General features: G+C 37.6%; 1 protein-coding gene across 5 annotated transcripts in view; it reads right to left on the bottom strand.

The window, feature by feature from the left end:
* Positions 1–1,227: 1,227 nt before the first annotated feature.
* HELZ (helicase with zinc finger) overlaps positions 1,228–14,449 on the bottom strand; it is a 72,394-nt gene continuing 59,172 nt past the window's right edge. For all 5 annotated transcript variants that reach the window (XM_065735407.1, XM_065735403.1, XM_065735405.1 and 2 more), the window contains 8 exons: positions 13,595–13,788; positions 11,128–11,338; positions 10,563–10,639; positions 9,578–10,145; positions 8,946–9,186; positions 7,261–7,774; positions 4,631–4,880; positions 1,228–2,966 (listed from right to left, as the gene is read on the bottom strand). In XM_065735407.1, coding sequence (XP_065591479.1) covers positions 2,632–2,966; positions 4,631–4,880; positions 7,261–7,774; positions 8,946–9,186; positions 9,578–10,145; positions 10,563–10,639; positions 11,128–11,338; positions 13,595–13,788 — 2,390 coding nt within the window. In that variant the 3' untranslated portion in view covers positions 1,228–2,631. The remainder of the gene's footprint in view (positions 2,967–4,630; positions 4,881–7,260; positions 7,775–8,945; positions 9,187–9,577; positions 10,146–10,562; positions 10,640–11,127; positions 11,339–13,594; positions 13,789–14,449) is intronic.

Genomic DNA, 14,449 nt, shown 5'->3' on the forward strand with positions numbered 1-14,449 from the left:
TGTGGGGGCATCCCCACAAAGTTACTGAACCGAAAGCGTGCGACAGAAAACAAAGGTGTGTTTATCCATAACATTTTCAGTGCAGACAAAACGTGGTAGAGCACGAACGGAACAGAGCACGGTGAGATGCAGCCATCTCCCCTTTAACTAATGCACAGATAGCAGTAAATTATCAAGTGATGTTTATTAGTTTAATATTCAAATATGGTGAACAGAATCAAAAGACTGCTCCATATAAATGAGTGATTTTGAAACCCCTGAAATTACAATGCCAACTCGGCGAAGTGAAGTGCATTTGAACCCTACCTAGTCTCTTGTCATAGTCTTGCACATCTCACCCACAGCTCCTCCCAGACTATAACATTCAGGCACAGATTTTTCTTCTCTCAGAGGAGTGCCGGGCGCTCAGAGAACCGGCACAGCTCCACTGAAATAAAACAACTGAGGCTAACGTGTACAGAGCACATGCCCGGCCCTTGCAAATGAATTTCCCGTGGACCTACTTCTGCAGCTTTCAGATCAGCACAAAACCCAACGTTGCAGAATTTGGCCTCTACTCACTTTGAGTCCTCGCGATGTGATGCCACGCGCTGAAGGGCTCAGCTCATCTTGGCAGGGGCTTTCCCCTCCCCCAGCATCTTTTGTTTGGTATAGACGTTAGGAAATAAATTAACAAGTTATGCGTGCTATTCTTTACAGCCAAAAAAAAAAAAAAGAAAAAAAAGAAAAGGGTTTTTTTTTTTCTTTCAGGTAAATTTCTGAATCATAAACCGGCAAAGATTTATACTAAAAAATTCTATGCAAACCTCTGCGGTGCACTGAGTTTAAATCAGCCCCATTATGTAAAGACCCTTGCTTGAAAACGTGAAGTCAAATGCAAAAATAATGATTGTGACCAGAGTAAAAATCTGAACGAATGCAGCAGCAGACACTGCTGGCTCACACGGCGTCCCACGGACAGCTGGAAAACCTCACACCACCTCCACACAGCTCTGAAACTTTAATGCCCGTGTGCAGTGGGGGAACACCGCAAACAAACGCAGCTCAGTACAAAGTCAGCGCTTCTGAAGTTATTTCTCCAAGTGAGAAAGGACTGCTTAGCTAGAAAACTGAATGCAAACCCCATCCCAAACGCATGAACAGTGTGCAAGACCACAGATTTTACGGACAAAGATTATCTTCTGCGTTTTCATTCACACTTGTTTCTTAATTTTTTTAAATACTCCATTTTAATTTCTTTTTTAACTTGGTTTTTTTTCAGTTTGTACTCCTGAAGGGCCAGGTTTGTGCACAACTCAGATAAACAACCTGGATACCGTTCTCATCCCATAAGATTTGGATTGATTTGGATACAGCTTTGACAAACATTAAATCTCTTCTTTAATGACGTTCCTCAAACAAAACAGTTAGCAAAATATCTGAATTTCCTTGTATAATGTCACATTTTAATGTAAACATCAAATAATGTACCAAAAGTTTTACTGGAAAAAAAAATAATAATAATAAAGCGGCACAATTCTTTATACCACTGGAGAAGGGGGGGAGGAAAAAGCCAGATTACAAACATTTACACATGCATAATGGAAAAAAAATTAAACAAACAAACAAAAGAAGTATTTTTTTTTTACTAAACTCACGCAATTTTGTTTTTGTTTTTTTTTAAAATAGTTATTAAATCTACTAAGCACCAACATACCTAAAAATTTATTTTCAGCTTCATGATTCATTTAAAAAACCTATCAAATTAACTTTTCAAACAAGCTTATATTACCAGCTTGTCCAAAAATAAAATGTCATTTTTTTGGGTTTTTGGTTTTGTTTCTTTTTTTTTGTTGTTTTTTTTTTTGTTGTTTTGTTTTTGTTGTTGCTGTTTCATTGATGTTTTTAAGTATACCAATACTTTTTATCTGAATGTTTCCAAACAATGGCATAAGTGTCTGCAAAGAATGCCTTTACTTTACCCTACAGTGAATGGAAAATACAATACCACATCATACAGAATCTAAAACTATAAAAGTCTGAGAATGCAGCATCCCTTCACAAAAAAGCTGATAAAACTGAAAGTATTTAGAAGATGCTGCATCTTTATTAAAAAAAATTAAATGAATTTAAGCAGAAATAACATACATTTTTACATTAACTGGCCATTTCTGGTACAGAAATCCAGCATAGTATGCTAATGTTATTGAATAAATGTAAATGCTACTTACAATCTTTTTAAATACAATTTAGACAAACTTCTCTTTTTTTTTTTTGCCTTTTTCTTTTTTTTCTTTTTTTTTCTCTTTTTCTTTTTTCCTCTTTTTTTTTCTTTTTAAAGTTTTACAGGTAAGCTCTCAGCTGCTAGTTTAATGCAACAAACACATCATTAACATTACACAAATTAAAAAATAATGTGTGTGTGTTCCTACAGAAAAGCTTCCAAAAAAAACGACCCACATCAAAAAATGCAAAATAATGGAATACAATTAAAAAAAAAATTAGTTGCAAGTCTAGCAGCAAAGCAATTAGGTGAGGATATATTTACTAATATAAACAAAGGGAATATTTGCAACTACAGGTGAAGCCCCAACTATCTTAGATCTACTGACACAAATAAAAATTAAGTTCTCTCTAAAAAAAATAATCTGATTATTTAAAATAGGAGTAAAAGCCATTGCTACCTGATGAACTACCTAGGCTAAGTTCCTGAAACAAAGACAAAGGGTCACTATTCTTTTTTGTCTGCTCAGGAGGAGGAGGTTTGGGCTTCGGCGGAGCCCGCAGAGCACTTGCGTAGGACATGACAGGCTTGCTCCCACCAGCATTCTGCTGGCTGGTGCTGTTGGACTCCATGATCTGCTTGTTGGGCATGAGAGGTGGGAACTGGCCAAGATGCTGCAGCACGTTGTAGTTGAAGGAATTGGAGAGCTGTATGTTTTCAGCCTTCAGGTGCTCCTCTGGGGGCTTGACTGTCTTCAGTGGAGCTGGGAAAGGAGAACACAGATTGTCAGGAGAACAGCTGGCTTCAGGCATCCACTCACAGGAAGCTCAAAGGGGTACAGAGGGATTCAGACATTACCCCTACTGGTAACATTCCCCCCCAGCCAATTTTCTCTGCTTGGTCCCTCTTTGTCCATGGAAATTCCTTCTTAAGTTACCTAGCTGCACTCCCAGATACTGGCTCTTGTGTGGCCTTGCCAGCACGTTCTGCATGCACACATACCTACAGAGTTGGTAACACTGAACCTGCAGTTCTGCACAGAAGGGTAAGCTGCTTCAGAACAGGATATACCCAAATTTAAACACTTTATCCACTGAGACAGCACAGAGCACTGCATTCTCCTTGGTTTAGACCCTAAAAGGCTCAAATTACAATCTGCTGCACCACACAGAATACATCCTCAAGCAACAGCTCGGCCTTCTGAATGCCACCCAACTTAATGATATTTTTGTCTAAATGCATTTCCACTAATTGATACGTTCTCACTCCACATTTAACAACTTCTGTACTAAAAGAAAAAACAGGTCTTTAAACCAGAGGTATAAAACTGCTTTCAAATGAATTTCCTCAATCTTAATGAAGCATCTTAATTTTGTCTGGGGAATTCTGCTGTCTTACATAGCTAGAGAAACTACACTGAAATGCAGGTATTTATTACAGCTAAAACAGCCCAGCAGTTGAGGAACAGGCATATTCTGTAATTATTTATATCTTTAAATTCATAATGTTATTTTGAAGTGCACACACAAGAACGTATAATCAAATGAGTACAAGATGAGAACTATACAGTCATGTTTCTCATTGGAAGGGTCACGCTCACCTTTTGTTTTTGATCAAGTACTCAAAAATACCTTAGAAGAATTATGTGGAAAGAACATAAGCGAAACATTTTTACTAAGGTTGCTATGACTCAAAACAAAACTAAAACAAAAACCAGCAAATGAACAACAGCATATCACAGAACAACAACACATCCATAGAACACCAGCTAAATACCCCCTCAGATAAGCACTAAGAGAAGAAAACCAACAAGTGTGGCCAGAGGTGAAAACGAGGCATGGGAGAGATAAAAATATGGAAAACAAAACAAAAGAAAACCACCTTGAACAAGCACTTAAATCACTTTCTCCCTATCAAGAGAAAAAACTCTGCAAATCAAGCTCTCAAACTTCAATTTTGGGAAGTGCCTGCTTATAACACCACCAAGCAATTCACAGCAGCTCTCTGTGCACCCTCCATAAATCCAAGCTGATCCATCTGAATAGCTAAGCCACAGCCACTTCTGATGTACAGGGAATGTAAGTCCTTGAACTGCCTGGTGTTGCGAGCACTCACTCCCAGGCAGTGAATACTGACACAGGATTAGTTCACAGCTTCTCATTCTTGTGGCTCTTTTATCTCATGGATACATAAACAAAGGTGACCAGAAACTCTGAAGTTACTAGTTATTAACTTCCAACACAACAACGCCCATTGGGCCTGTAAATATTATCAAATGGACACTACCCTTGATGAGACATAATATCATGCATTCAGCTCTTTGGGTATGCCCCAACTTCAAAGCTTTGAGCTTAGCACAAAAGGACTTAGCCTAGATAGTCTACTTAATGGAGTGGAGAGAGAAGCACAGATCAAGTCTGTACCTACCTAACAACTCCTGGTGTGGAACTGCTCTGCTGGCTCCATTGCATGGAATGTTTGGGTATGGGGCAGATGAGGAGTTTACCCACAACTCAGGTGATGAATAGTTGAAGGATGACTGATTACTGTGGTCCTGAAGCTCTTTACACTGACCAAGACTGTCTTGAGGAGTGCTTAATTCTTCAGAACAAGCCTGGACTGAACTAGAGGAAATTCTTCTTTGGTACAACGGCCTGCCTGGTCCTCTTGGTTCATACTGCAAAGATAAAGAGAAAAACAATTAAAAAAGACCCTTTGATTCTTTTATTCAACTGCATGTTGCAAATATTTATTTCCATTTCTATGTCTTAAAAAAAAGAAGCTTTGTATTTAGGTAAAAACCAGCGCATTTCAAATATGTTGTATAATATATGTTGTATGTAAGTACACAGATGATGTACTTTAACCACACAAAACAGATGGAGGATTTTTAAGCATGTGTAAAGAGCTTTAACTAAGATTCCTTTTCTTTTTTTTTTTTTTTTTTTTTTAATCAACCCTTATATCTTACACTCCTACACAGGAAATGTGTCACAGAGCGATGACAAAGACATTCAGCATTTACACAAAGACATAAAGGAAGCACAAAAACATACAAGAGAAAGAGAAAATTCAGTTCCAATGTGCAGAGCTTAAAAAAAATGCAGTTGTACACTTGATTTCATGTACATGCACACAGAATGAATGCTCCGGACGAGTGTATGTCTTCAAGAAAAATAACATAAAATTAAATTTAATCTGAAACCACAGAAAATCCTTCCTTCCAAAAATCCTCTTGACCATGTAAATGAAAATGGCAGAACCTCCATTAACTTGCTGTCTTCAAGACTTAAAGGAACACTAGGATTCCTCAGGATTCAAAGTAAGCTTAATGTATTATAGCTTATTTACAAACAGTAGAAAAAACAGTATTTGCTTCCTTTTGCAGTGTACTAACAAGAGCACAAATAAGCACTCAGTAAAGTAGAAATGAAAACATTATAATGAAATGTCAAAAATTGAGCTAAGAAGTATCAAATAACTTGCTTGCAATGCATCAATTTATTGTTTTTTCACCTATAAAACAGAAAAAACTAGTGCATTCCTAGCACAGCTACTGAACTACAAAATATCAAGGAAATAACATTTAGATATCCAGAGAATATCCTGTAACATCAATAGAAACAAAATGTGTGAGGTACAGCCTGGGATGCATTTAGTACTACCTACTAGCCAAATTAGCCCTCCTGGAAACTGTACAAGCAAGTCCTGTCTTGTAACACCTTTACAACACTTTGCATTTCTGTCACATATTTTCAAAGGAAGAAGAAATAAGAAATAAAATGAATTTGCTCCAATTACATAAAGACTCAATCTATTTGTCTTCAGATAGCAAGAGCTGTCACAAACTCTGTAGGAATATTTAATAGTTTACTGCTGAAGAGCCATTGTTCTTACATCCCGCTGTACTGATGGCATTAAATGCTACCACAAAGTATTAGATTTTATACAAGGTGATATAGCTTAATGGACTGAGACAAAGAATTTCAAAATGCCTATAAATCCAAATCTTGCTACAGCTCTAGCTCGGCCTGAGGAATGCATTAACCTCTCTGGACCTGCAGAAGACAAAAATTTGTAAAATGCACCAGAATTCAATTTTAGTTATTTTCCTTGGGCACATAAACGGTAAGATTTCAAGATATTTTTCTACTTCCAGAAAACAAAAGGCAATGAAATATGTATTACACATATTACAAATATTTGATCATGTGCAAACAGTCCAAGATTATCTGAGAATATTAATTCTGCCCTTCCTGCAATGCAGCCAGGCTCTGGTATTCCCTACCTGTGTACATAATACACCTTTGTGCTCTGGATTCTAAGAGCGTTTAAAAATCTCTGTCCAAAACACTGATCTTCCCTAGCTGTATGTGCCCACAGTCCACAACCATGTAACACCACCTCCACTAGAGTGCAGAACAAAATACACTGACAGGACAGTTAGTTTCTGGTAGCAGGTCTGTGCCAGATCCAGATTCATGGTACACAGCTGGATATCTCTGCACTGATACACAACACTGAGTTCCCAAAATACACAGAATGGTTTTACACAGAATTAATTCAGGACAGGGGGGATTTATTAAATCAAGTTTTATACCATGTCTATTAATAAAGTCCCATTTCTCATCTCAAATTAGTATGAAAACACACATGTTCAGTTTAGCAGCTGACCCATGCTGACCTTCCAGAGAATCACTTCATGGGTTTTCTCCTGAGGTGTGGTTTATTTGTGCTCCAGACAAATGACCTATAGATAACTGAGCAATGATTGCAAACAATATAATAATATAATAAAATAGAAGTGTCTCTCTTTCTCTCATAACCTTCAAAAAGCCGAAGACCTCCCATTAAGCAGAGAACACTTCATACCCGCAGTGATAAGGACCACAAATACACCAAGGGTGAACAGAAGACCTGAAGAAAATTTGACCTCAAAGAAATCTCCAGTGTGAAGCTTTTAAAACATGAGGTATTTTTTGCATTCATGACCATTTCAAAATAGAACTTGATATTAAAATGACACAACAATTGCATAAGCAGACAAAAACGCCTACCTCTTCTAAGCTGTGAAGCGAAGAAGCAGATACTGCTCGAGATGTGAGTGGATGAAATGGCTCCTGACCAACTGCATGCTGATGATTCTGTATTTGTATAAAAGGGTTTTGTTGTGACCTATGGGGCAATGGAGGTATACCATAATGAAAGCCCTGCCCCATTAGGTGATTCTGCTGTAGGTTAGCATAAGTCCACGATCCATCAGGTTGCAGGTATTTCAAGGGAGATGGGGTTATGTGTTCAGATGGCATTGAGAAAGGGGGATTGTATATTTGGGGTAAATGCTGCTGAAATGCAGGGTTACTGGGGATTTCAATGTCTCTGTTGTTTTCAGTGAAGTTAGGAAAGTGACCACTGTGATTAGAGTTGCAGGAAGGAGAAGGGAGTGCTGGTGGGCTTCTGGGCTGAACTTGTCTATATTGCAAGAGTCTTGACTGAGGGGGTGGCATTTCAGCTAAGTCCCGACTTTCACTTTGATCACGGTGTGACAGTTCTCTGAGCAAATCCTGGAATCTGTATCGACAGAATAAATGTATCAAGAAAAGGTGTTTTTCTAAAATCCCACTCTTTGAGACTGAGAAAACTCAAAGCACAAAACACTGGATTTAAACACACTCATCTCTGAGCTGACCCTAACTTCAAAAGATATGACTGAGTAATCAGAAATTAGGCACAAGAGGATTAACTGGATGAAATACCCACCTGAAGCATCTCAAAGTTTTAATAACTCTTGAGATTTCCTTTTCAGTCAGAAGAACCAAGTTTTTGTTATCTCTTAGGAGACAACCAAAGTAAGGATTTCCTGCTTCATTATACAAAAAGTCTTCACGCAGTTAAAGAAAATTTTAACTCTTTTAAAGGTAAAAAGCAGAACAATCGGGGATTTCCCTCTTTTGTACATTTCCAAACTTCTTCAAAAGGCAGGGAACATACAACTCGGTACTTTATGGAGTCAGGTAAGAGAGCATTTAGAGGCTTTACCGTGGTTATAACAAACCAGATGGAAAATAAAGCACAGTGGGAAATGACAGTAAACAGAGGCAATATAAAAATCTGGCCTTTACAATATATGTGATTAGAGCTAGTGGCCACAGGATATATATATATATGTATTTTTTTTTTTTTGCTTATGTTCAACAGCTTTCTTTCTTGCCCCCTAATGCTGCATCTCAAGAATAAGCATGCTTTTTAATCCTCTTTAAAAGCAAAGGCTTTTTAAAAAGGAAGAGAAGTTTGGATTTGACTGGGGAGAAGTATTGTGGGCAGAGGTTTGTTTTTTCAAGCACAGAAGTTAGAAATTTTTAAGACTAATTCAATCTGAAGAATTTACAACTTAGCAGGCCTTAACTACACTCAGATACCACTTGTAAAAGCACCAGGTTCTTACCCTCTCTCCATTCTTACTCTATAAATACAACACTGAGATACTCATACATGTATTTTCTTCACTAGGTTTAGAGACAAATAAAAAAAGGACTACAGCTTTATTACAATCCAATAAACAGAACAAAGCATAACATATAACAAAGACACAGACGCAAGTCAGCCTGCCAGCTATTTTAACCTTCATAATAACAGCAGCAAAATGCAATACCTTTTAGTGCCTTGTACCAGATCACAGTGTTACAGATAGGTGCCTACTGCTCAATTTTATACAAGCTCTGATGACTCAGTAAACAAATACCTTGAATATGTTGCCTCTGTTTCATCTTCTGTATTACTGGCAAGTTTCCAGTTTGCCCTAACTTGCTGCTGTTGATGCAATCCAATTGGTTGCTGAGGAAGATGTGGTAGATGAGGATGGTGATGGTGTTGATATGGAATTGTGCCTTGACTGAGATAGGCATTATGTTCATTCCATTGCTGTAACCTGGCTTGTTGCTGCTGCCTTATTGTTTCCAAAGCTACATTTCCATGCATACGATCTATAAAAATAGTTTTAAAAAAAAATTTATCTAATGCCCCCCTTTTTTATTTTTTTATTTTTTTAAGAGAAAAAAAAGATTTTTATGTCAGGAAAAAAATACTTTTTATACAGCATATTTCAAGGCCTATTGTCAACCAACTGCAATGCAGTGTATAACCTGGTTATTTAAATTATACGGAAAATCATATAAACATGAATCCTCTAATAAAGTGTTGAATATTCAAACATGCCTTAAGCAGCAAATTATGCTCAATGACATTACTTATGGAAACTAACCCAACAATGACCCAATTCAGAGCAATATGCCTGGAAAGGTAAATAACTCCTTCATTTTCACTTCAATGTAGTTATAATTGAACACCGAATTTAAATAAAGAAAAGTCACCTACCTAAAGTGTCCCCTAGGGGTATTCCTGATGGATTCTCTTCAATGAAGTTGTTCAAGTGGGTTGGCAGAACAGGGTTGTGCTGTGCAATGGGCCTCAAAGGATTACTGACTTCTTGTAACATAGGTGGGGGGTGTTGTTCTGAAATCACAGCATCTACAGCAGGAGAATGTGGTCGGTGGGGAATTGGGTTATTAAAAAAAGACTGGCTGGGGCCTGCCTGGTAAGCAGGAGAAAGCTGCGAAGGTTGTGGAGGCTGTTGGTTCAAATGATTATGCTGCTGAACTACCTGGCTTTGCTGTGGTGGCATTTGGTTTTGTTGCTCAGGCAAATGATTTTGTTGTTGACTTAAAAGGTTTTGCTGCTGTTGCAGAGGATATGGCTGCCTTGGTATCTGGGACAGGTGCTGGAAGTGGCGATTGGGAACTGCATACTGCGAGTGGGGTGGGGTGAGATGTAGATTCAGCTGCCTGGGGTTAAGATTATCTTTACGATGAAATTTAGCATTAGGGTAAGCAACATTGGAACGTGATTCCGGGCTTCTATTCTGAGAATTTGCATCTAAGTCAGCCTAGAAAAAGAGAAGAGAAAAACTCTGAAAATACACCTGATAAACAAAAAACAATGTCAACAATGGATAAAGCTATTTAACAATGAATAAAGTCTACAAAACTTCTCCAATAGGATGGGAGGGGAATGCTTTATACATCATAGAACTATTATTTTCTTTATTTAACAGCAAATGTATTCTTCATTACATAATTCACATATCTAGCCATCAACTTAACACCTTGGTGTTCTCAAATGAATTTAAATTCTCTTCCCCTCTTGAAGGAAGGTAACTAATTCCACTGTCAATATTCTAACTATTGAAAAATTTAAAATATGAAGAGATCAGAAAGAGATGGACAGCCTCTCTTCTCAAAAACTGAGCAGAACACCATCTAGAAAAAATAGGACTATTAAAAGAAGAACATGGCAAACCAACCTGCTTAGATTCTACATGTTTCTTCTCAGGTGTCCGAATTTTACTGATTTCAGGTCCAGCACTGTTTTCACTTTTACCTAAAAACATTTAAGAAATGTAACGACTAGTTACAATAAAAATGTTATTTTCTTTGTTTTCCAGATGTAGGAAGACTTAGAGTTACAGTACAGCATTTAAAGTATCACTGAAATGTAATACAATTTGCCCAAATAAGTTTTCCTCTAATCTCTGTGCTTTCTCCATTAATCATCAATAAGTAGCTCTTCCTACTTCACTGATGCTGATGCTACTTGCAATTATCACTGGACTGCAGAACAGAAACAGATTTTCCCATCTCTTTTTTTCCCTTAACAAGTTCTGACTGCTTCCTATTCCAAATGCCACAATATTTGAGTGATTCTATTTGAACTGGCAAAACACGGTTTCCCTAACTCTGCATATTCCTCAGTTTCATTTAAAAGGCAGAAAGAAAGAAAGAAAGAAAGAAAGGAATCCTCCCTGTAATACTCAAGTTACAAACTTACTCAAAACAGAACTAATTTACAATGAAATTTCAACAACTCACCATTTCGACTTTGTTCATGCTGCTCCTTATCTGGATGCTGAAGCTGCTGCTGCTGTCCTATACTAACAGGTGAATGATGTCCCAAGCCATAAGGAATAGGAGACCCACGCCCATGTGCCTGTAACAGGTTCATATTATATGCCATAGCTGCTTGATGAGTAATGATTCGAGGGTCAACTGCAAACCTACCCTGATACCCCGTCCATGGTACCTATATAATTAAAAAAATAAAAAAGCAACCTGTTAAGGTACATTATAGAAAGCAATGCAACAAGCAGGTTTACACAACACAGCTCAGGTAACACTGAAAGGGAGAGCAATAGTGACGCTCCAGTGGCAAGGAGCAAAAAGTGAAGGTTTTAGAGGACTATCCTTTTTAGAAACTACTGTACTGAAATCCATTCCGGCTTCAGTGGTGCCAAAATTAAGTCAGAAAAGACTGACAGACAAACTGGGTTTTAGCAATTATGATATTCTGTTTTTCACTTCATAAGTATCAGTAGGTTCAGTAAAACAAAGCTCTTTCTCCTAGTAGCTGAAGAGAGATTGGGCTGTATGTCCAGGGTGCAACAGAGTGAACCCCTTAACCCGAGGAACTCCTCATGGCCCTTTTATCACAGTGTGGTAATCCCATAACACAGAACAGGGCATACCGTACCTCCACACCCACAAGACACTCAGTGAAGTTAACTGGACTATCCACATGGAGGGTCACTCTATTCTACATGACATCTTTGCAGACTGTCTTCCTACTTATTTGAAGTAAAATCCACTTCCTGAAAATATGTAAAAAAGTCAGGAAACTTTACAAGATTTTAAATTTCATTCCTATAAGGAATGCAAAGGATGGCAGCTCTGGATCAAATTAGTTCCACCTTGCCCCGTAGGGAATTTATTAAAAGAAGGCAAATAGATACATGAGTAAGAGGAGAGTGCTAGAAAAGTAATTACCAACACTCAGTCTGCCAAAGTGTCCTTTACCAATGACAGAACACAACCAAACTCCTCATGCTTTTACATTAGAAATAGAAACAGCCTTAAAATAAGTAAAGAGATTGTTTTATCTTACACAAACGAAAACACATTTTACTTCAGTTCCTAGTTATTTTCAGTGTAATGACTTCTAAGCAATTCTTCTTTTCAATTTGTATTTGCCTTTGAAATATGCACTTTGAACTTCAGCTTTGGGCAGCTGTTGCATCCATACAATCTCAAATTCTATCCAATAATTTTCTGTTCAAGAGCAGCTACCCTCATTTGTACCTCAGTCTTCTCACTTAATTATTTTAAAAGTCCATCCTCGGGGATGGTGAGCTGAAAAAACTTACTTCTAATACATATCTTTTAGTTGGAAATACATAAAATTATATTAAGCTTGGAACAATAAAAGAAAAAAATTCAAATTATCTTGGTTTGATATTAATACAATGTGAGCAAGCATGACAAAGATACAGCTGCTTGCCTTCTTGTTGCATTTAAGTTTATCCATCAAATGTAGGTTTCTAGTAAGCTAGGAAAAAGGCAAATTATTTGACCTACCTAAGGAAAAAATAATAATAAAAAAAAATCAATCTGCCTGCTGATTCAAAACTTTCAACTGAAATTACAGCTCCTACAGCAAGTCCTTTACACAGGGAACATAACCTACATTTCAGTAGAAGACTCAAGCAGTCAACAGTGAAATATATGCAAATACTTAGAATTCTGAATGGAATTAAACAGACACCATGTGTGGGTTCCATACCCATCCCACAGACAATACATATGTCTTATGCCATACTTTCTGCAGGCATTGATCTTTCCTCCCCATTTTTCTCCCAGAATATGCAATGTGAAGGTTAGAACTGAATCAGAGACTGCTTCTTAGATGCAATGCAAAATTCCACACAAAGCATAGCTCAAGAGACCTGATTACAGATCTTCACTATGCTCCCAAATGCTATGAGAAAAAGGGACTGGAAAGGAAACGAGTTTACTGTGAGGTTCTGGAAGGGGAAAACATCCCACTATGCTTATTTTCCTTATCACTACACTTCAGACAGCTTGCACTGCAGACATCCAAAACTGGCAATTTAAACAGTATGAAGTTTGCTCTGAATTGCCCACATATCTCCAATGATTAAGAACTGGACTAAGCAATTAATTCACATGCAGGTATCTCAAGACAGATGAGAGATCCCACTGGTGTGTCTACATCTGTAGCTGAAAAAAATAAGCCAAATTCCATTAACATGAAATTGCTTTTAGGTTGTCTGGAGTTATTTGGGGGAACAACATTTATAAGTCCTCTGTTTCTGGTGGTCTTCTGTACAGCCACTCTGCCAAGTCAGCTAAGGACACATTTGAAGTGAAGTGCTGGAACAGACAGCAAAATACTCAGTAACTGATATTCAATAACTTGATCTATCGTACATAAAATAAATGGTGTGAAGGTGTGGAGGAAAAAATAAAGGAAATAAATTCTTACAGGCAAAGGCACAGACATGACCATGTTTCCTCCATAGACAGCAGGTACGTATAGAATACTTGTCCCAGTGTGTGGATCTATCCTTTGAACAGGACTTGGAGATTTCCCCAGGTTGGGGTGAGGTCCCAGAGGAGGAGGGGGAGGAGTATATGCTCGGATAGGATTTCCTATTAGAACAGAAGGATTGGGCTGAACTGGAAAGAAAAAAAGAGATATTTGTATAAGCACAAAAAGAATATGACATCTATTTCTTCCTTTTCTTCATACTAACAGCATCTCTCTTGTTAAAGCACACAGGCAGCACTTAAGAGCACAAGACTGATGTACTGAGGAAAAGGCATTTTTCAATCATATACTAAATCCTGTAACCAATTCCAGAAATTTGAGGAGGCAGAAAATATAAGCTGAGATACAGAATAACAGTTCACTGACAACTGTGTTATAAAAAGAACCTCCCAAACCAGTTACATATGCTGACAGTAACAGCAGCTGTTAGACACCGCATCAAAACAGAACCATCCTCCTTTCTTCAGCAGGGAAGACAAGTTTTAAATTAACACTCATTTAAATTAATAACAAAACTCTTAATCTGTTGCATGCTATCTTGCAAGCACGAACAGTACTATCTGAATATGTGACAGTCCAATATAAGTTCAAAATATGCAACTTCATGCAATTCTCATCAGTACAAATACACTGGTGGTACATATTTTGCATACCGAATGTCAAACAGCTATTTTTTGAAGAGTCCACAATCTATACTATAATAAAGTTACAAAGGCAGATCAAAGTACGAGTACAAAGACACAATACCTGTTAAGGGACAACCTGGGAAATACCTCATGTCCGCTTAAC

This window comes from Cyrtonyx montezumae, unplaced genomic scaffold (assembly GCF_038088225.1).
Source record: "Cyrtonyx montezumae isolate F1298 unplaced genomic scaffold, pur_monq_1.0 scaffold_19, whole genome shotgun sequence".
In the NCBI taxonomy this organism is placed as follows: Eukaryota; Metazoa; Chordata; class Aves; order Galliformes; family Odontophoridae; genus Cyrtonyx; species Cyrtonyx montezumae.